At 46.4% G+C, this 18,961-nt stretch overlaps 1 protein-coding gene across 7 annotated transcripts in view; it reads left to right on the top strand.

The window, feature by feature from the left end:
* The window catches only part of TSC2 (TSC complex subunit 2), a 45,449-nt gene that overhangs the window by 1,455 nt on the left and 25,033 nt on the right, over nucleotides 1-18,961 (top strand). For all 7 annotated transcript variants that reach the window (XM_077919187.1, XM_028706968.2, XM_077919186.1 and 4 more), the window contains exons 2-24: nucleotides 1,307-1,470; nucleotides 2,298-2,384; nucleotides 2,505-2,615; nucleotides 2,747-2,891; nucleotides 3,641-3,758; nucleotides 4,136-4,184; nucleotides 5,372-5,497; nucleotides 6,222-6,295; nucleotides 7,139-7,265; nucleotides 8,580-8,723; nucleotides 10,109-10,246; nucleotides 10,642-10,745; nucleotides 10,884-10,965; nucleotides 11,746-11,901; nucleotides 13,055-13,171; nucleotides 13,283-13,405; nucleotides 14,372-14,478; nucleotides 15,031-15,169; nucleotides 15,813-15,935; nucleotides 16,199-16,333; nucleotides 16,912-17,101; nucleotides 18,220-18,313; nucleotides 18,792-18,894. In XM_077919187.1, the coding sequence (XP_077775313.1) occupies nucleotides 1,333-1,470; nucleotides 2,298-2,384; nucleotides 2,505-2,615; nucleotides 2,747-2,891; nucleotides 3,641-3,758; nucleotides 4,136-4,184; nucleotides 5,372-5,497; nucleotides 6,222-6,295; nucleotides 7,139-7,265; nucleotides 8,580-8,723; nucleotides 10,109-10,246; nucleotides 10,642-10,745; nucleotides 10,884-10,965; nucleotides 11,746-11,901; nucleotides 13,055-13,171; nucleotides 13,283-13,405; nucleotides 14,372-14,478; nucleotides 15,031-15,169; nucleotides 15,813-15,935; nucleotides 16,199-16,333; nucleotides 16,912-17,101; nucleotides 18,220-18,313; nucleotides 18,792-18,894 (2,730 nt within the window). In that variant the 5' untranslated portion in view covers nucleotides 1,307-1,332. The remainder of the gene's footprint in view (nucleotides 1-1,306; nucleotides 1,471-2,297; nucleotides 2,385-2,504; nucleotides 2,616-2,746; nucleotides 2,892-3,640; nucleotides 3,759-4,135; nucleotides 4,185-5,371; nucleotides 5,498-6,221; nucleotides 6,296-7,138; nucleotides 7,266-8,579; nucleotides 8,724-10,108; nucleotides 10,247-10,641; nucleotides 10,746-10,883; nucleotides 10,966-11,745; nucleotides 11,902-13,054; nucleotides 13,172-13,282; nucleotides 13,406-14,371; nucleotides 14,479-15,030; nucleotides 15,170-15,812; nucleotides 15,936-16,198; nucleotides 16,334-16,911; nucleotides 17,102-18,219; nucleotides 18,314-18,791; nucleotides 18,895-18,961) is intronic.

Below are 18,961 nucleotides of genomic sequence, written 5' to 3'. Positions count from 1 at the left end.
CTTGACCGTTGGACCCACAGTTGGTCTTGTCTCAATCCACCGACGCCTGTCTTTGCATGCAGGGAAAGTCCCTAACTCATTGAGGGTTTGAGACGCATGGGCTACCCTCACCTGCTTTAACTGGCCAGTCAAAGCCATTCCTGGGGTGTGGCCACTGTTGCATGCTGACAGCTTCTAGGAGCCACAGGTGAGAGCTGAGTGCAGGTTGGGGACCAAAGGTGGACAAACTACCTCAGAAGAAGCATGTGTCCTCCACCAGAGTATTGTCCCTCTCCTAACACCCCATCTATTAAAAGAAAAGAGAGCTGTTTGACAATGGAACAGATGATCTCAGGAGGTGGTAGACTCTCCTTCATTGGAGGTTTTTACACAGAAGTTGGATGACCATCTGATTATTTAGCTGTGATTACTGCATTGCAGGGGGTTGAGCTCGATGACCCTTGGGACCCCTTCCAGCTCTACAGTTCTGTGATTCTATGACTTTGGTTTGCATAGCCTCCCTCCTGCCCCCAAAGACTAACAAATTTATTGTGATGGGGGCATTTGATTTAGTTATAGTGACTATGCCTGCTTTACCATGTCACTTTGTTCCTATTTCAGTTGGAAGATGGTTTATGAATCTTATTAAATTTATATATTGTCTTTCCTCCAAAGAGCCTAAGGCAGCATACACCCCCTGCCCTTGTGAGATAGGTTGGGCTGAGAGACAGAATGACTGGCTGAAAGTCACCCCGTGAGTTTCAGTGCTTGAGGAGAGAATTGAACCAGAGGCTTCCAAGTACAACACTTTTAACTGCTATGCCACACTCACTCTCTGTGGGTACATAGGAAGTTGTCTTATACTGAGTCAGGTCCTTGGTCCATCTAGCTCAGAATACTGACTGGCAGTGGCTTTCCAGCATTTCTGGGAGGGGACATTCCCAGCTATACCTAGAAAAGCCAAGGATTCAACCTGGGAATTTCTGTGTGCAAAGCAAATGCTCTACCACTCCAAATATGATACGCTCATAATATAAATGGATGATGTACTCTGGCTTTGCAGTCTGTGTCACATGAGGCTCCGATCCAGTGCTTGGCAGGTGCTTTGATGAGCATGTGGAACTACTCCACCCATTGAGCCCTTGGAGCAGCTTATGCATTCTATTGGATGCACACATGGCACTGTCTTCAAGGAGTGGAACCTCTGCTTGTATGGAGCACACTGTGTATCTATGGAGCACCTGTGTTGCATTAACTATATGAAGAAACGTGGGGCTGTTGACTATGTTCTGCTGACGGTGCCATCCTCTGTCTTCTACTTGCACAGGTTCCTTGATTCTTTCTTAGTTAACGATGGCAAAGCCACAAAGCAAAGATCCTGGCCTAAAGGAGAAGTTCAAGAATCTCTTAGGACTTGGGAATTCCAAATCTAATTCCAAGTCATCAGAAGGAAAGCAAACGGAATTTGTTATCACAGCAGAAATACTCAAGGTAACACACGAATATACTGGATGCCTGATTTACATCAGGAGCTGGAAATTAAAAGAGGGCAAAGGCTACCTAAGCAGGTTAAACACAGGAGGCAGAGAGGCAGTGTCCTGTTCTATGGTGTGGCAAGCCCAAGGATGGGTACAGAGCTAGGCAGGGCTCAGGCTGGGTGCTAGACCAGTTGAGGCAAGGCTAACAAAAGCTCAAATGGAGGCTAAGTCCAAGATAAGGTGGAGGCTACATCCAAAGTGTTAGCTTCACCCATGCTGGAAGGTGATATTTTATCTAAAGCGCTCCAGCCTTTTCCAATAGCCTCTTACTGCCTCTGTCCTTATTGGATCATCTGCAGTGGAGTCCTTCATGTCAGAGGATAGCAGTGCCATATCCTCTGTCTGGAGGGATGCTGGTTCTACTGTCTTATCCAGTAGCAGTGCTCCTGGGGTTGGCCCTCTGTGCCCTTCCCCTTCTGGTTCAAGAATCTTCAGCCTCCTCACTTGAAAGAGGAGCCTGATGGCTGGTTGCTGACAGACAAAACTCTTCCATTTCCACTTTTTGATGACACTGCACTTATCTACCTGTGAATTACGATTAGTGCCATCTGTTTGCTTGCTGTTGAGAGTTCTGGCAGTCTCTTTGTATGGTGACAATATGCTGATCATTGGCCATGACCCCACACAAGAAGAGATCACAAAAGCAGAGGAATTGTTTTATTTGAGCTCAGTGTTGCCATTGAGAAAGCACATACACATCTTAAATAAAAAACAAGCTGTGAGGTTATTTGGGCTGCAAGCAACTTGTGATGGTTTAAAGCTGCCTTCTTTTCCTTTCAGGAACTGAGCGTAGAATCTGGCTTGAACAATCGGATAAGAGCAATCGGTCAAATCTGTGAGGTAGCAAAAACTAGAAAGTTTGAAGATGTGAGTACATGGGCAGAAAACTGTTGAATGTATAAAGAAGTTACACCAAAATGCCCCTTCCCCACAATGGACAGTGAGGTGTGAATGTGGGGAGTAACCTGGAGTTTTCTGTGCCCTCAGCATGCAGTGGAAGCCATCTGGAAAGTGGTTGATGATATGCTGCAGCCCGACCGACCAGCTGAAGCCAGGCATGCTGTGCTCCACCTCCTGAAGGCAATTATTCAAGGGCAGGTAAGACACAGAGTGCACCTGAGGCATGCAGAACCTAGACACTGTGAATGGGACTATGGACTAGCAGAAAACATGATTTCCAAATTCCAGTAGCCACAATTTGTCAAGAAGCCACTCCTCTCATCTTTTAGGGCGAGGGGCTCGGTATCCTCCGAGCTCACTTTTTCAAAGTGATTAAAGATTATCCTTCTAATGAAGACATGCACGAACGGCTTGAAGTGTTCAAGGCTCTTACGGATAACGGAAAATGCGTAACGTATTTGGAAGAAAATTTGGGTATGTCCCCTTTTTAGCCACTAATTTAATCGTGGCAAATTCTTGCTCAGAGAGGAGAGTGACCAAAACCTGCAATGTGTCTTAGTTAATGGAACATTCAATTTACTTGTGCTATACAAAAAATATTTTTAGTTAATATGCTTTGCATGTAGAAGGTTCCCGGTTCAGTCACTGAACTGAACTTCTACGTAGGGCTAGGAGTGTCCCCTGTCTGCAACCCTGGAGAGCTGCTGCCAGTCAGTGTCAGCAAGACTGAGCTAGATGGACAAGACTGAATAAAAGGAACCAATGGCTCGACTTGGTATAAGGCAGCTTCCTTTGTTCCTGTAAGTTAACCCCCCAATAATGAATCCCAGATCTGAATCATACACACATAGTTTGACACCGAGGCAGGTTTAAAGGTCAATGAAATAAATACAGCAGCATATGTCTCCTTTGTGGGTGGGCTGGTGGTATTTCCTTCATGCTTGAGGACTTCCCAGGAGTACTTGGCTGCTCATTAGTGGAAGCAGAATGCTAACCCAGAAGGACCTTTGACCTGGTCCAGCAAGGCGGTTCTGATGTCCCTGCAATAAGACATGTCTGGTGAATATCTGGATGGGTCAGGTGGAAGCACGAGAGGTACATCTGTCACGGCTGTGAAACACCTTCTGGGGTTCAGAAAACAGGAGGTGTTACAGCAAGTTGAAAACAAGTTAATTTGTAGTGATTTTGTTTCCAGGCTGCATTCCTCTTTTCTTCTCCTTCAGCTGAATTTGTCCTTCAGTGGATGGATATTGGTTTGGATTCAGAGTTCCTGCTGGTGCTGGTCAACCTAGTCAAGTTCAATAGCTGCTACTTGGATGAATATATCGCTGACATGGTCAAGTAAGGCTAATCTTTAAACCTTCTGTTGGTTCTAAGAAACCCTGTTTGAGGGTTAAATTGGCAGTCTGACCTCCATGCGAACCCCATATTTTCATCTCTAGGTAGGGCTGGGAAAGACCCCTGCCTGACACCTTGGATTGCTGCTGCCAATCAGTGCTGATGATACTGAGCTAGATGGACCAATGGTCTGACTAGGTAGAAGGCAGCTTCCTATGTGCCTAATCATAAGTACATGTTGATGAAGGAGAATTTGGTCAGGGCAACCAGCTCTTGTATCTCTGGGATGGCGTGGGCTTCCTGGTAGGGTTGATCCCGTAGGTTTAGAAATTTTGCCCTGGAGGGCTAGATCTTTACTTTTATGTTTTTCTTTCCTACAGCATGATTTGCCTCTTATGCATTCAGACATCTTCTGCAGTTGACATTGAGGTCAGTAGTTATGTGTAATACTATGGGTGTTAGGACAAAGTGCCATTATAAATAGGAGAGCAATATTTGTGGTGGTGCTTTCTTAAAACACTTCTACCCATTCTCCCTTCCAGTTCCCATGACTGGAATTCCCTCCAGAATCCTCTGGGTTGTCAAACCTTTCTGTCTCAACAATCCCTCTTTGGAACCAACTTATTCTGTTAATTTGTTGTTTGTTGTCTCAAGTGGAAACAGTATTCCCCTTCTCTTGATTATTAGCAGTGGGGTTGTGGTTTGGGACAGAGTTGATGCTGGACTGTAAAATCTCGGCTGTGGAACTCTCTTCCTACTGAAATTAGAGAGTTCCCCTTGCTGTTGAATTCAGATGCATGACTAAGATTTTCCTGGTTCAGCAGGCATGTAAAGGTAGTTCTCTGTTTGTTTGTTTGTTTGTTTGTTTGTTTCTGTCTGTTTGAGAGCCAGCGTGATAAAGTGGTTAGGGTGTTGGACTAGGACCTGAGAGACCAGGGTTCAAATCCCCATTATGCCAGGAAGCTCACTGACTGACCTTGAGCTCAGTCACTGCCTCTCATCTAGCCTAATACAGCCTAGCCTGTTGTTGTGGGGATTAGAGACGCGGGTGACACTGTGGTCTAAACCACTGAGCCCTTTTGGGCTTGCCAATTGGAAGATTGGCAGTTTGAACCTGTGCTACAGAGTGAGCTCCCGTTGCTCTGTCCCAGCTTCTGCCAACCTAGCAGTTCAAAAGCATACCGGTGGAAGTAGATAAATAGGTACCGCTCCAGCAGGAAGGTAAACAGCGTTTCCGTGTGCTGCTTTGGTTCGCCAGAAGTGGCTTAGTCATGCTGGCCACATGACCAGCTGTCTGCGGACAAATGCCGGCTCCCTTGGCCAGTAAAGCGAGATGAGCGCCGCAACCCCAGAGTCGTTCGTGACTGGACTTAACGGTCAGGGGTCCCTTTATCTTTACCTTTAGGAGGACCGTGTACACTACTTAAAGCTCATCAGAGAAAAAAAAGTGCATTAAAAAAAAATTAATCGTTCTTGTTCTTTGTATTTCTTTTTTAAAAAGCACTTCATGTATTTCATATGGAAATCCTGAAAATTAAATGTTTTAAAAGTACCTGAAATAAATAAGATTAATGATACTGTTCCAAGGCAATCACATTCCTTTCCCCCCTTCCCAGGTTTCCCTGCAGGTCCTTGACGCCGTGGTGTGCTACAACTGCTTGCCTTCGGAAACCCTCCCAGTCTTCATAATCACCTTGTGCCGGACGATCAACGTGAAGGAACTCTGTGAGCCTTGCTGGAAGGTCCGTTATCTTGCCAGTTCTCTGGGTAGAAGGCAGTTCGGTGGTCCTGGGGGAGAAAAGGCTGAATATAGGAAGCTATTTAGCCGTGTAGGCTAAATAGATTCATAGAACTGTAGAGTTAGAAGGTACCCCCAGGGGTCATCTAGCCCAACCCTCTGCAATGCAGAAATCCCAGCTAAAGAATGCTTGGCAGATGGCGATCAGACCTTTCTTTAAAATCTCCAGTGAAGGAGAGTCCACCACCTTCTCAGGTAGTCTGCTCCACTGTATCAACGGTTCTTAGCATCAGAAACTTCTGCCCACTGTTGAGTTATAGAAACATAGACTCACCAAATTGCATAGTTGGAAGGTATGCCAAGGGACATCTAGTCCACCCCCAGGAGGTACAGCTACTCCCAAGGCTTCTGCATGCATTCACTGTGCTGAAAAACCAAAGGTGGTGTTTTGCACCAAGATCATTCTTGCATTATCTTTTCCAAACTGTTAAACTTGATGATTCATTATCTTGCAACTAGAATTGTTCAAATCTTGTATAGATTCCTTATTGCTACTGCAGGGTTTTGTACCAGACTTTGCACTTTCTATAATTTTTTCTGGGCATAAATTTTGTGCATTTCTTCTTTTTTTTTTGTCAGTTTGTGTGTGTGTTCATGCATGTATGTGCGTGTGCAGAATTCTGAGGGATTTGCTTCCGTTTAACAACATGCTTCTGTTTGTCCTTCAGCTCATGCGCAATCTGTTAGGAACTCACTTGGGGCACAGTGCCATTTACAACATGTGCCGGATCATGGAGGACAGGTACTTCTGTGCCACCTGCTGAAACCTCTGCTTTCCCTGGGGACGGGAGCAAGCGCAAAGTTGGGTGCCACGCTGGTACAAGAGAACTGCTTTAATGCTGCCCCAAAGATTGTAGGGGTACAGGGGTACCCCACTCTTGACATCCCAGAGCAGGCAGCTGGACTTGCAAGCTTTGCATGGAATGCTTTGTGAGACCAATGCTCAGTGGCGGTTCACTGAGGAAGGCTTGGATAGGGCTGTCTTAGCAGCTATCCCGACACAGAGAAGAGCATGAGCTCTTGATATTTATTCCCCAAGTCCTACTACAGGCAACTCCCCATTTACACAGGGGTTATGATCTGAGACACCGCACGTTTAAGTGAAATCGCATATATTTGGAACACAATTGAAAAAGCCTGCAAACGCCACAATCGCTCCCTCCAAACCTCCTTGCTCAAACTCTCCATAGGCCTCCTGAGTTTGCACTTGCAGAGGTTTGTGGGATTGCTAGACACTGTTTTTTGCACCCTTTTTGCTGTTTCTTCTCTCTTTTAGGGCCGTTTTTGCTCATTTTCGTGCCACTTGCAGGTTTGCAGCGACGCACGTCCATGTGTGACTTGAATGCGCTTAAATGGGGAGTTGCCTGTATATCGTCAACACTGTTGGAAGTTTTAGAAATCCAGATGACACTGACCCCATAGGGCCAGGTGTGCACCGCAAGGAGGTCGGGAGGAGTGGACTTGTGCTGATAGGAGGGAAAAAAATGAAAGATGGCTCTGGCCCCTCCCTCCCCCTTTCTCACTGGTACTGATTTAAGGAAGATCCTGAACCCACTAATCGTGGTCAAAATTCCCATGTTTGCAGAACCTACATGGTAGATGCCGCACTGCTGAGAGGGGCTGTGTTTTTCGTGGGCATGGCTTTGTGGGGAGCGCACAGGCTGCCGTCACTCAGGAATTCACCAACTTCAGTGCTGCCCTCCTTTCTGAAGGTAATTCTGAGCCCTTCGCATCAGGGTCATGCGGGTGATAGATGGTGGAGGTTTAGATTTAAATCCTGGCTCAGGTGTGAAGTTTGCTGGGTGACCTTGGGGTTATTACTGCCTCTTAGACCAGGGGTCGGCAAGGTTTACTGGTTCACTCCAGCGAAGATCTTTCCATGGGCCGGATTGTGCGCGTGCGTAAGTATGCACACTCATGATTTCCGGTGCTGCGGAACCGAGTCCCTGTTCCGTGCTGCGCCGGTTTAGTGCAGCGCGTGGGGACTCGCTGAGCGGGTGGCTTGGTTTGGGGGCGGCTCATGGGCTGGTTAAACAACCCCCATGGGCCGCTTGTGGTCCATGGGCCGCTTGTGGTCCATGGGCCTTAGGTTGCCTACCCCTGGTTTAGACTAACCTACCTCATAGGGTTGTTGTGAGAGGATCCCTGTACAGTGCTCCTCAGAGAAAGGATAAAATGCAATAAACAAATCTTGGGGAACGCGAATTCAGAGGGAACCTATGGGCTACTGAGCTGAAGACCCTCTCCATAACGGTTGAAAAGATTGCTGTTTCTCTTTCTGTGACAAAGCTTCACAAGCAGCAAGGACAGAGGTTTGTTGGGGAAAACCAAAGATACCTGCAGTCACAGCCTGCTGTTTCATCTGTGACCACACTTCCGTTCATTGTGGTTCAGTTGCATCACTTACAGCCTTTTCACTTTTGGCTGCAAATTGTCTTTATAGTGAGTTTGCCACGGCTCAGAAGTTCCTTTCTTTACTCCTGAGTAGCAGGCTGCACTTTCTGATCTTGCTTGTGCACCTGAAGTCTCTCTGGCAGTTTTCCCACACACGTTATTAGTTTTGGATGGCAGGGTTGCATAGCCTTCAGGCTAGTGGAATCTACCTTTTCACTATAAGCCATGAGGTGCATCACCTAAAACCAGGAGCAAAATCATGGGTAAGGAAGGTGGGCATAGAATTGCAAAGTGTGGGACTGTGCTCTGAGCACAGTCTGGGAACCCAAGCTTTCCCGATTTCAGCAGACTAGAAGGGGAAAAATACTTTTTGTTGTCGCTATTGTTACAACTGTTGGGAGTTGGAAACTCCCAACTGTTGGGAGTTTCTGCTCTACGAATTACTTGGGAGGTCTTCCAGGAAACCTTGATCTCCCTTCTGACTACTCCAGTTGTATGGCACGTAACATACTTTTCTGGGCGCTTCCTTCTTGAAGTGTCCTAACCCAGTGGAACCAGCAAATGGGCCCTCAGTCATTCAGGTGGTCCCAATATGTCAGTTCCTTACTTGGGGCTTTCTCTCCCCCTTCCAGGCCATGACGAGTCCGAATACCATTGTGTCTTATGAAATAGTCCTTTCCATCACAAGACTGATCAAAAAATATGGGAAGGACCTCCAGGCAGTCACTTGGGACATCCTCCTGAATATCATCGAGCGGCTGCTCGAGCAGCTGCAGGTAAATGGGAAGCCCCTTTTGTTTTATTTTTAATACTGTTTTTGCAAACGTAACAGAAAAAAGAGAACCATCACCAGCTGGCATTGCGAATAAAAATATTCTGACTTAAACATATTAATATAGAAAGTCCATATGTTCAATAAGGTAAAGGTAAAGGTACCCCTGCCCGTACGGGCCAGTCTTGACAGACTCTAGGGTTGTGCGCTCATCTCACTTAAGAGGCCGGGAGCCAGCGCTGTCCGCAGACACTTCCGGGTCACGTGGCCAGCGTGATGAAGCTGCTCTGGCGAGTCAGCACCAGCGCAGCACATGGAAACGCCGTTTACCTTCCCGCTATAAAGCAGTACCTATTTATCTACTTGTACTTGACGTGCTTTCGAACTGCTAGGTGGGCAGGAGCTGGGACCGAAAGACGGGAGCTCACCCCGCTGCGGGGATTCGAACCGCCGACCATACGATCGGCAAGTCTTAGGCACTGAGGTTTTACCCACAGTGCCACCCGCGTCCCACTCCATATGTCCAAATGGCATCCAAATGAGAGCAAAAATGATAAGCTATACTTTCAGGCGCAGAAAGGGCAGTAAAATCTTCAGACTGCTGAATAGCAGATGATGGTGATGGCGATGATGATGATAATAATAATAATAATGATATTTATACGCCGCTCATCTGACTGGGTTGAGTGCTTATTTTTCCAGCCTTGCAATAGTAGTCTCTGCAGCCATAAGGTCTCACAGAATCAATGTCCGTTGTTCTAACACCATGCAATAGAATTTAAAGAGGCTATTTTGGATGTGTTCTGGGGGGAGGGGTGCAAAGTGGCAGAGTTTTTGGAGTAGGATTAGAGAAGGGTTTCACTTTCTTTAATTTCTAGCCTGCACCTGCCTGTTCTGTGTCTTTCCAAGCATCAATAAAGGATAGAGGCATAGGAGACTCTGACACTTCCTTCCGAGTTAAAACATTCAGAGTCTCGTGGCACCTTAAAGACATCACAGTTTTTTAAATGGGGTAAGCTTTTGTGGACTCAGCCCACTTCATTACGTATATGAAGTGAAATCTTAGTTGGCAGATATATGGGGAAGAAAATTGTAAGGTGGAAGTTGAATTACAATGGAATGTGATAATTAGAGCTTAAATCCATGTTAACATAGGCACCCTTTTTATTGTTGCCAATTGGTGACATGGCTGAGATGATTGTATTAATACTTGTAGTGGGGCAGGGAACCATTGGCAAGAAACAGTCGTTGATAACACAGATATTCCAGCATTGGTAACTTAACTGATGCACATGTAGTGTGATAAAAGTTGTTTTGTCTTGATTTAGCCTGCAAATGACTGCACTGAGATTCTCGAGGGCTAATCAAGTTGTGTTTTCTTCCTTTCAGATCCTGGAGAGCCCAGAGCTGAAATCCATTGTCCATGACTTGCTGACCACGGTGGAGGAGCTATGTGACCAGAATGACTTCCATGGCTCTAAGAAACATTACTTTGAGCTTGTGGAGAAATGTGCAAGTCAGAGACCTGTAAGGCATGGCAATGTTTGAGAAATTTCCTGTTGTTTCCTTAGGACTTCCTTAAAGAGCACTCAGCGGAGGGGCACAGGGAACTAAAGTCTTTTCTTTTGCAAGGGATGGGGAGGGGTGGATCCAGAAGCTGCCCTTCAGGGGGGATTTTTGGGGGCAGGTGAGCAGGGCCACTCTGGTTTTAGACAAGGGCCATTCTCAGCCCTACCTGGACCTCCAAGGACCTCCTGCATGCAAGGCAGATGCTCTGCCACTGAGCATGGGACTTCCGCTACCATTTAATAAAGTGATGACAGATCACCCTTTATATATGAGTAATCCTCAGTTTACAATCTTACTTTGTTGAACTTGGATGTTTTTTTAAGTACTGGCCTGCCTTTCCTTTTGCTTAAAAGGAATCTTCTGTTCTGAACCTGATCACCTACCGAGCTCAGTCCATCCACCCCGCGAAGGACAGCTGGATCCAGAAGCTGCAGGGGCTGATGGACAAGTTCTTCAGGTAGGGACCCTGCAGCTCTTACCTGTGGCTCCTCTCCTCACATCTCTGACTTTCCATCCTCTGGATGTTGGTCACAACCCAGATGATTTGGGCTCCTCCTCCTTTTTGAAAACACCATTGTCCCTTTTTCCTCCTCAGGAATGAGACACGGAGTGCTATTCGCATCAAAGTTCTGCATGTTCTCTCTTTCGTCTTGAGCGTCAATAGGCAGATTTATGAGGTGAGTTTTCATTTTCACTCTGAGAAATGTTCTTTGGGTGATGTCAGACACATGTTTAAGTCTGGCAGAAGGTCACTTCCTTGAACTTCTATCAAGATAGAAAAACAAAATGGCAGCAGAGGACAAAAAAAAAAAAAAAAGAAGAGTTTTCAACCACAAAAATATATATTATGTATGCACATGATGACAACTATGTTCAAATTCATCTGGTGAAATATGCCACTATTTAAAATTCTTAGTAGCTCTTCAGCTTCAAATGAGAATAGCATACCTCCTCACACTAGGACAACATCCTAATAACTAAAACCAACCTTAAAAATGACACGTTACTACCCTCCAATACCAATAATTATTATACTTTCCATGGATCATGAATACAAGGACCTAAATTTTTACATTTTTTTGTATGTTTCATTCCCTTGTATTTTCATTTCCTTATTTCTTACATGTTGTTGAACTATGTTTTGTATTAAATAAAGTTCATTCCTTCATTTGACTTTTTGACACCCTCAATTAAAGAGCTGTCTGGACCTTCCCCCAGCTTCCTGGCTTGCACCTTCTCAATTTTATCTTCATTCTAGTGCATTTAAAATATTTCTACCCTAGTTTTTCATAAAACATATTCACCATACGTTTATAGAAACAGTAGAAACCTACAGTGAAAAATTACTAATACAGTATTAGCACAACTGTCAAAATCAATGTTCCACCTCTTTCTTTTACCAGCCTTGTTAGACCACTCTGTCTTAGCCAGCTCACAAAAGTCTTGTCCCTTTGCAGGAGGAGTTGATTAACCTGGTGGTCCTCTCCCAGCTGGCCCACATCCAAGAAGACAAAGACCACCAAGTCCGCAAACTGGCCACCCAGCTGCTGGTGGACCTGGCAGAAGGCTGCACCTCCCACCACTTCAACAGCTTGTTGGATATCATAGAGAAGGTGAGGCAGCTGTCAGCTCAGCTCTGGGCTTTGGCAGCAGGAGCTGTGCCTGGATTCAGGAAGTGTCAAAAACAAGGGAAGAAATTGTGCTTTGGGGAGGGATTTGCACTATGAACTTGAGGAGCTTTGCTGGTTTGAATATCCTGTTTGGTTTTGCAAAGCTGAGAGTGTTTTTACATGGGGGATGGCAGTGTGTCAATTTCAGGTAATGATCTAAAGACCTTTGCCGTTTAATTTTGCATAGGCATCATCAGGTGCTCTGTTTTGGATCAGGGTAGAAACCTTCAATCAACAAATTATTTGTTTCTTCAGTGTTCCGTAGTTGTCAGGACAATGGCTTGGTTATGAAACCTACAAATATTAGAGTATTAAGATTTCCTGAAGTGTGGGTAGCAACTCCACTGAAATCTCTGAAAATGAAGAACCAGATGGCATGTCACTGGGTGTTATGGACACAGCTAGCCACCTAACCAAGCTTGGCTATGCTGCAGCACATGTTAGCATATTCATGTGAAGTCTGATGAAAATGGAATCTGTCCTATTTTCGTGGATGAGACATAACAGCTATAAAATAGCCGATTATCAGATCTGAAAACTCACATATGAAACTCCTTTTGGGTTCACAAGCATGGAAAACCTCCACATCAGACTGTTGGTCCAGGCAAAGATACCATTTTGCTTCTTCTAGAGAGATGCAGGACTCATTCACAACATTTAAAGCTCTATGATGCTACTTTAAACAGTCCTGACTTCCCCCAAAGAATTCTGGGAGCTGTAGTTTGTTAAGAGTGCTGAGAGTTACTCAGAGACCTCCACAAGCTGCAATTCCCAATCGTTCCCAGTGAATATGGATTGATTGTTAAACCACTTGAGGATTGTCGCTCCGGGAGAGGAAGAGAGGTCTGCTAACAGCTCTCAGCACCATTAACAAACTACAGTTCCCAGGATCCTTTGCAGGAAGCCATGACAGTGGCATCGTAGTGCTTTAAATGTATGGGATGAATGTGGGTGTTGTTGCTTTGTATACTTTATGTAGCTCTGCTGTTGCCAGGGGTATTTATTCTTGCCATCCTAGCACTTTTTTTGCAGTCCTTATGTAATTGCGGGCCTTGGCCCTCTGCAAAGCTTGTGTATGCTCTCTCTCCCTGAAAAGGTTGCTTCCCATTCCCTGCTGCCTCCCGCTGAACTAGAGGAAAGAGACTTGCTGTCTTACTCTGCTTCTTTAGAAGATGTGAAGACAGCAGTCCTGGGCCTTCTGGTCATTTTCCAGGTAAGTGACCAGGTTGTTGAGCCCCGGGGTGGTTTCCTCTTGGGCTTTTTAGTTTAAAAATAAATAAATTCTGGCTTTCCTCTTGACAACATCTTGCTTTCCTCCTTTCAGACAAAACTCTACAGTTTCCCCCCCAGCCACGCCACCCGCGTCTATGAGATGTTGATCCTCCACATTCAGCTCCACTATAAACACAGATACAGCCTCCCAGTCGCCAGCAGCATCCGGCTGCAGGTGAGGAATCTGTGCGTCTCTCAGTCCCACCTCCAAACTTGCAAGACTTGCAGGGAAGATGACAAGGAGGAGAGAACTGGCTCCAAATGGTGCTTGCAAGGGGATATTGCTGCTAACTTTCCAGAAGTTTGTTCTGATTTTGTTAAGTCCTGAGATGCAGCAATGGGTGTGATGCAGGGCACAGAGATCTCCCCCAGCCCACTTCACCAACTGTACTTCCTCCCTCCCTTTGGCTTCTAAGATTTGAGCAGGCAATACCCACGCAGTTTTCAAGCAAGGGCTGAATTCCTCCCCCTCCCTTTTTCAATTATTCTGAGGAACTTAATTGCATGCTCAGTGTTTAACAGAGTGTGCTTTCCCCCAACTGTCACATGATCATACCCCTCAGCCCCTACCTGTAAATGTCTTGGATAACACTCTCTCTTTTATGTCCTATCAATAAATACATTTTTTTCCTGTCTGATGGAGGAGGACACCCAGAGAAGGGCAATTCCTCCCAGGAAGGGAGGAATAGGCAATTCCTATACCCTGCACATTCTGCTCAGTTGATTTTTTCCTACCATTGCTGTGCTGGGTTTGGCAGAGAGGATGGTTCAGTCCAAAGTGCTCCTTCCTCTTTCTTGAGTGCTCTGACCTGCTGGCAGGGGCAAAGGGGAGGAGTGGCATATCATACAGAGCCTTGCAAGTCTTGCTGCTGCTACGGATTTCACCACTCCTGTTGGTGGTAAATTGCGTCTGGTGAGTCGTGGCAAATGGCTTGCTTGGCCTCGTGGTTAGGCCCTTAGCCTGCAGAGCTGATGTCTCGTGTCGCTCTTCTGCTCCTGTGGAACTCCCTGCTGCTTGAAGTGCAACCATCTTTTAGGAACATTGCAGGACTGCTTGGATTGGATTGAGAAGATCTCTGAACCTGCCGTGGAGCATGTGGGGGAAGGCTAGGCTAATTATTTTTCTCTTGCTTATTTTTAGGTATTTGACTTCTTGCTCTCGCTTCGGGCTGACTCTCTCCACCGACTGGGCCTGGCTACCAAAGAAGGGCTCATGAAATTCAGCCCCTACTGCCTCTGCGATTTTTTGTAGGTTTTGTCTGATTGTAGCCACTGTTTCCCAAAAATAGTTCTGCTATGTTCTAATCTGAGGCTCCCTTGTACCATGCTGCCCAGAAATTGAAATCTCAATTCAATTGGTGGGTCCAGCCTCTAGCTCTGCAGTGGTGGCCCTTGTGCCTTTGGAAATCCCAGTAGGTCTGCACTGGGCAGTGACACTTCAGGGGTTTTGAAAGGCCTTTAAAGACCTATTTGTTTCAATTGGCCTTCGCATGAGTAAGCTTTCTCCCATTTACTGGATTAAGGATAGTAGATTATGTGATTGGAAGATTTGAATGGGTTTCCATTCTTTTAAAGGGTTTTGGTAGTAATGGTGTGTGTGTGTGTGTGTGTGTGTGTGTGTGTTGTAATGGGTTTTTATCATTGTTAATCCACTTTGCACGGACAAGTGGCATGTAAATACTTTAAAGATAAATAAAGCCACTTGGAACATGGGTTCTTCGTAAGGTAGTTGTCAGTTGTGCTTCTTCAAGACGCTATGGTCTGGCAGCAGGCTGATTTTTCCTTCTTCTTATGTCACAGGGAACCAGAGAAGAAACCTGCCGGCACCCTCTCCCCTCCCTCGGGAAGCCCCAGTGTGCCTCCCCAGAGCACGGGCATTCGTATGGGCCACTTACCTTACTCCGTTTTCTTTGGAGTCCTCCTCCAGTGCTTGAAGCAAGTGAGTGATGAACCAAAACCTGGTAACTGGATCCCAAGCTGCAGATCAGGGATGGGGAACTGGATGTGGCCCTCCAGCTCTCTTTCTGGCCCTTGGGACTCTCCATAACCCATCCATGGCTCTGCCTTCTTTGGCCCTGCCCATCACTGGCATGCTATTTTATTTTGAGAGTAGTGCCTTACGAAAGACATTGCACATCATGCTGAAGTGCATATGGAGCATTGCATATCAAACCTAGTCATTTTTAGTGAAAACTAAAAATAAAAGTCCTGCTGGAAGGGTCTAGTTGCCAATCAGGAATGGGGATATGAATGCTGACTTTATACCAGCTTGGTTCCCTCCCAGTGTTCAGGCCTACAACTCCCATCAGCCCCAGCCAGCATGCCCATGCTCAAGTCAACCCCAAGGTCATGTGGCTGGGCTGGCTGGGGCTGATGGGAGTTTTAGGTCAAGACATTGGGAGCACCGCTCTGGCAAAGGTTGCTTAATGTAGCCGCATGGTTGCAGCCTTGCTTCCTGGAGATGGAGCCTGGCATTCTATCTGCCCAAAGAGTGTGATTTGCAGCCGGGCTGCAGTTCTTTCCATGCCACCCTTGAACTCCCCTGCTCCCCTGAGTGTCTCTTTCCTTTTTTTCGTTTGTAGGAGACAGACTGGAAGGTGCTGAAGCTGGTTCTGAACAAGTTACCGGAGTCTCTGCAGTACAAAGTGCTTTACTTAACATCCCCTTGCAACATTGACCAGCTGTCTTCTGCCCTCTGCTCTATGGTAAGAATGTGCCTCCGAGCATCCAATTGGGGCAACAAAGGTCCACATTAGGGAGCTTTTGATGGTTGCCCTACAGTTGTGGCATGCATTAGTGTCATGGGAGAGCTCTCCAGTGGAGAAGCCTGTTGTCGTTTGCTGAATATCTTGTCTGCTATTCACTGTAAGGCCCTCGGGTGGGTTGCAACAATGGAGAACAGGAGTGGGTAACCTGTGGATGCCTCCCTTTGGATTCTGTAGCAGTGACTTTTTGTGTGTGCCGCCAGCTTACAGACAAAAAGATGACCGAGCGCCTGCAGGGCACCCCAGAAACTTTCTCCCGTAACGATTTGCATTTGGCTGTGTTTCCAGTGCTGACTACTTTGATCTTTTACCATAATCACCTGGACAAAAGCAAGCAGGTATTATTGCATGCGCAGGAACTGAGTGGGACGTTCTCAGTGGGTGAGCCAGGAGAAGGACACTGCTGCCAAATAAATAAATAAATATGGCTTAACTTGAGCTTGGCTTTCCTTGACTTGCATTTAGCTATTAAACAAGAAGCAAAAGACTTGTAAGTCATCAATCTTTTTGTGTGGCAGTCTCTGTACTCTGGAACTCCCTGCCTGTTGACACCAGGCAGGTGCCTTCACTGTGGTCCTTGCTTATTGCTTGAAACATATTTGCTTAGGCAGACCTATCCAAACAATGTAGAATGCTAACGTGTATGATAATCTCTTTTTAGTTTACTGTTTATATATTTTTTAACTGGCTTTTACAATCATTTTAACGTAGGTGTTGTTTTTTTTGGGGGGGGCGGGGCGGAGACAAACCATTTGGAGCTTTTATTACAATCAAGCTATGAATTTTGTTCATATAGTCATGTGTGAATTTTGTTAAATTAAAAGGGACACCCAGAGAGCCCTGCACCGAAGTACCTATAAACGCATTTGAACTGAATGCTTGGTAATGTTCTGTTTGTGTCTTTGCCTTCACCCAGCGGGAGATGGTGTATTGCCTGGAGCACGGCTTGATCTCTCGCTGCGCCAACCAGTGTGTCGTGGCTCTCTCCATCTGCAGCGTTGAGATGCCAGATATCATCATCAAGGCCCTGCCTGTCCTAATAGTCAAGCTGACACATATATCAGCTACGGCCAACATGGCCATCCCCCTCCTGGAATTCCTTTCAAGTAAGTGTATGCATATTCCATTCTTGCTTTTCAGCGTGTGAATTACAGCTCAGGAGAGGAAGGGACCTTTGCTTTCCCTCTGTGCAATTTTTGAAAATCTGTAGGTAGATTGGATGGCTGTGAAAGATGATTGGACAAGTCTGTGGAGGATGATAAGGCTACCCATGGCTACTAGCCATAACAGCTCTGCTCTGCCTCCATGGTCAGAGGGAGCGATGCTTCTGAATACCAATTGCTGGAAGCCACAGGAGGGGAGAGGGCTCTTGTGCTCAGGTCCTGTTTGCGGGTTTCTCACAGGCATCTGGTTGACCACTATGAGAACAGGGTGCTGGACTAGATGAGCCACTGGCCTGATCCAGAAGGCTCTTCTTAGCTTCTTATTCGGTGCAGTCTAAGTTTCATTCTGGGACTTTTTGAAAAGCAGCAGCTCCCCCCCCCCCCCAGCTGTGCCACAACATAAATCTGATTTAGAAAGCCTTCCAAACCCTGCATGTGTCTTGCTATGTAGTGTGAGAGGGATGGTGGGTGGTTTGGGGAAGCCAAGTCAGAAGCCCCCTGTTGCACGTGGAGCTAATTGTGTCCTTTGGATTTGGAGCAGGGGTGAGGGGCTCTTTTAGCCCAAGGGCCACATTCTCTCCTGGGCAACCTCCTGGGGTCCAGATGTCTGTGGTGGGTAGGCAGAGCAACAGGTGCGACTGATCTTTTGTGCAGCGGGTTATGCTGTAGCCACCACCCCTCCATCTGGGCAAGAGGCTTTATTACAGTCCAAGGACAAAGCATTCCAGCCAAGGCAAAGCATCTGAAGAGGGATGCAGAGAAGCAGAGGCGGCTAAGCTCCAGGGAGAGTCACAAGGGCTGGATAGGGAGGGCCGCATTTGGCCTCTAGGATGGTGTTTCCCCACCCATGCTCCAGAGAGGCATCCAGATTATAAGCACATGGTGGTGACCTCTGTGATTCACGCTGGAGAAACCTGTACCTGTGACGGAACAGTTTGGGCGTGTTTTAACCATGCCCAAACCAGCCCCCCTGTAAACAAGGTGTGTGTGAAGTGGGTTTCTGCTAGCCATCCCATCTGCAGCCAGACTCTTTTAACTGTTTCCTCTTTTCCCAATCCCAGCATTGGCCCGTCTGCCTGCCCTCTACAGGAATTTTGCAGCTGAACAGTATGCCAGCGTCTTTGCCATCTCCTTGCCCTACACAAACCCCTCCAAGTAAGTTGTGGGTGGGTTGTGGTGGTTGTTTTGGTGGAGGTGTTTTGTGGGATGTGCTGGCTGAGGCTGGTGGGAGTTGTAGTCCCAAAACATCTGGAGGCCACCAGGTTGGGAAAGGCTGCTATAAGCTATAACCAAGGCAAAACTCCCTCCCATACATCACCATACATCATCTGTCGTAACTGTTGTCCTCTCTGTTTCTCCAGTCTGCACAACAAATGGCGTGTGTTTGTCAGCCTTTCTCTTTAAATTTTATTTTTCGGCCTTCAGTGGGGAGTTTGGGTGCCTTTCCATGATTGCACACTTTAAATCCTGTTGTTAAATAGAAACATTCCCCTCAACCTTTTTTATGTTCTAAGTTTCCAGCTAGTATAAGTAATATCACAGTGTGATGCTAATGACGTGTTGCACAGTAATTAACATATATACTATTTTAAGCATTGCCATAACATGATCATTCCCCTTGAATGCCTTCCAGGTTTAACCAGTACATTGTGTGCCTGGCGCATCACGTCATAGCCATGTGGTTTATCAAGTGCCGCCTTCCCTTTCGGAAAGACTTTGTCCCCTTTATTACCAAGGTAAGCTTGTTGCTGTGCCTGAGAAGCACAGGGGAAGAGCTGACATGCCGGACAGGAGTCAGGGAAC

Source organism: Podarcis muralis, chromosome 14 (genome assembly GCF_964188315.1).
Source record: "Podarcis muralis chromosome 14, rPodMur119.hap1.1, whole genome shotgun sequence".
NCBI lineage: Eukaryota > Metazoa > Chordata > Lepidosauria > Squamata > Lacertidae > Podarcis > Podarcis muralis.
The sequence above is the reverse complement of the archived record's forward strand: the minus strand, read 5'-3'. Positions and strand labels throughout refer to the sequence as shown.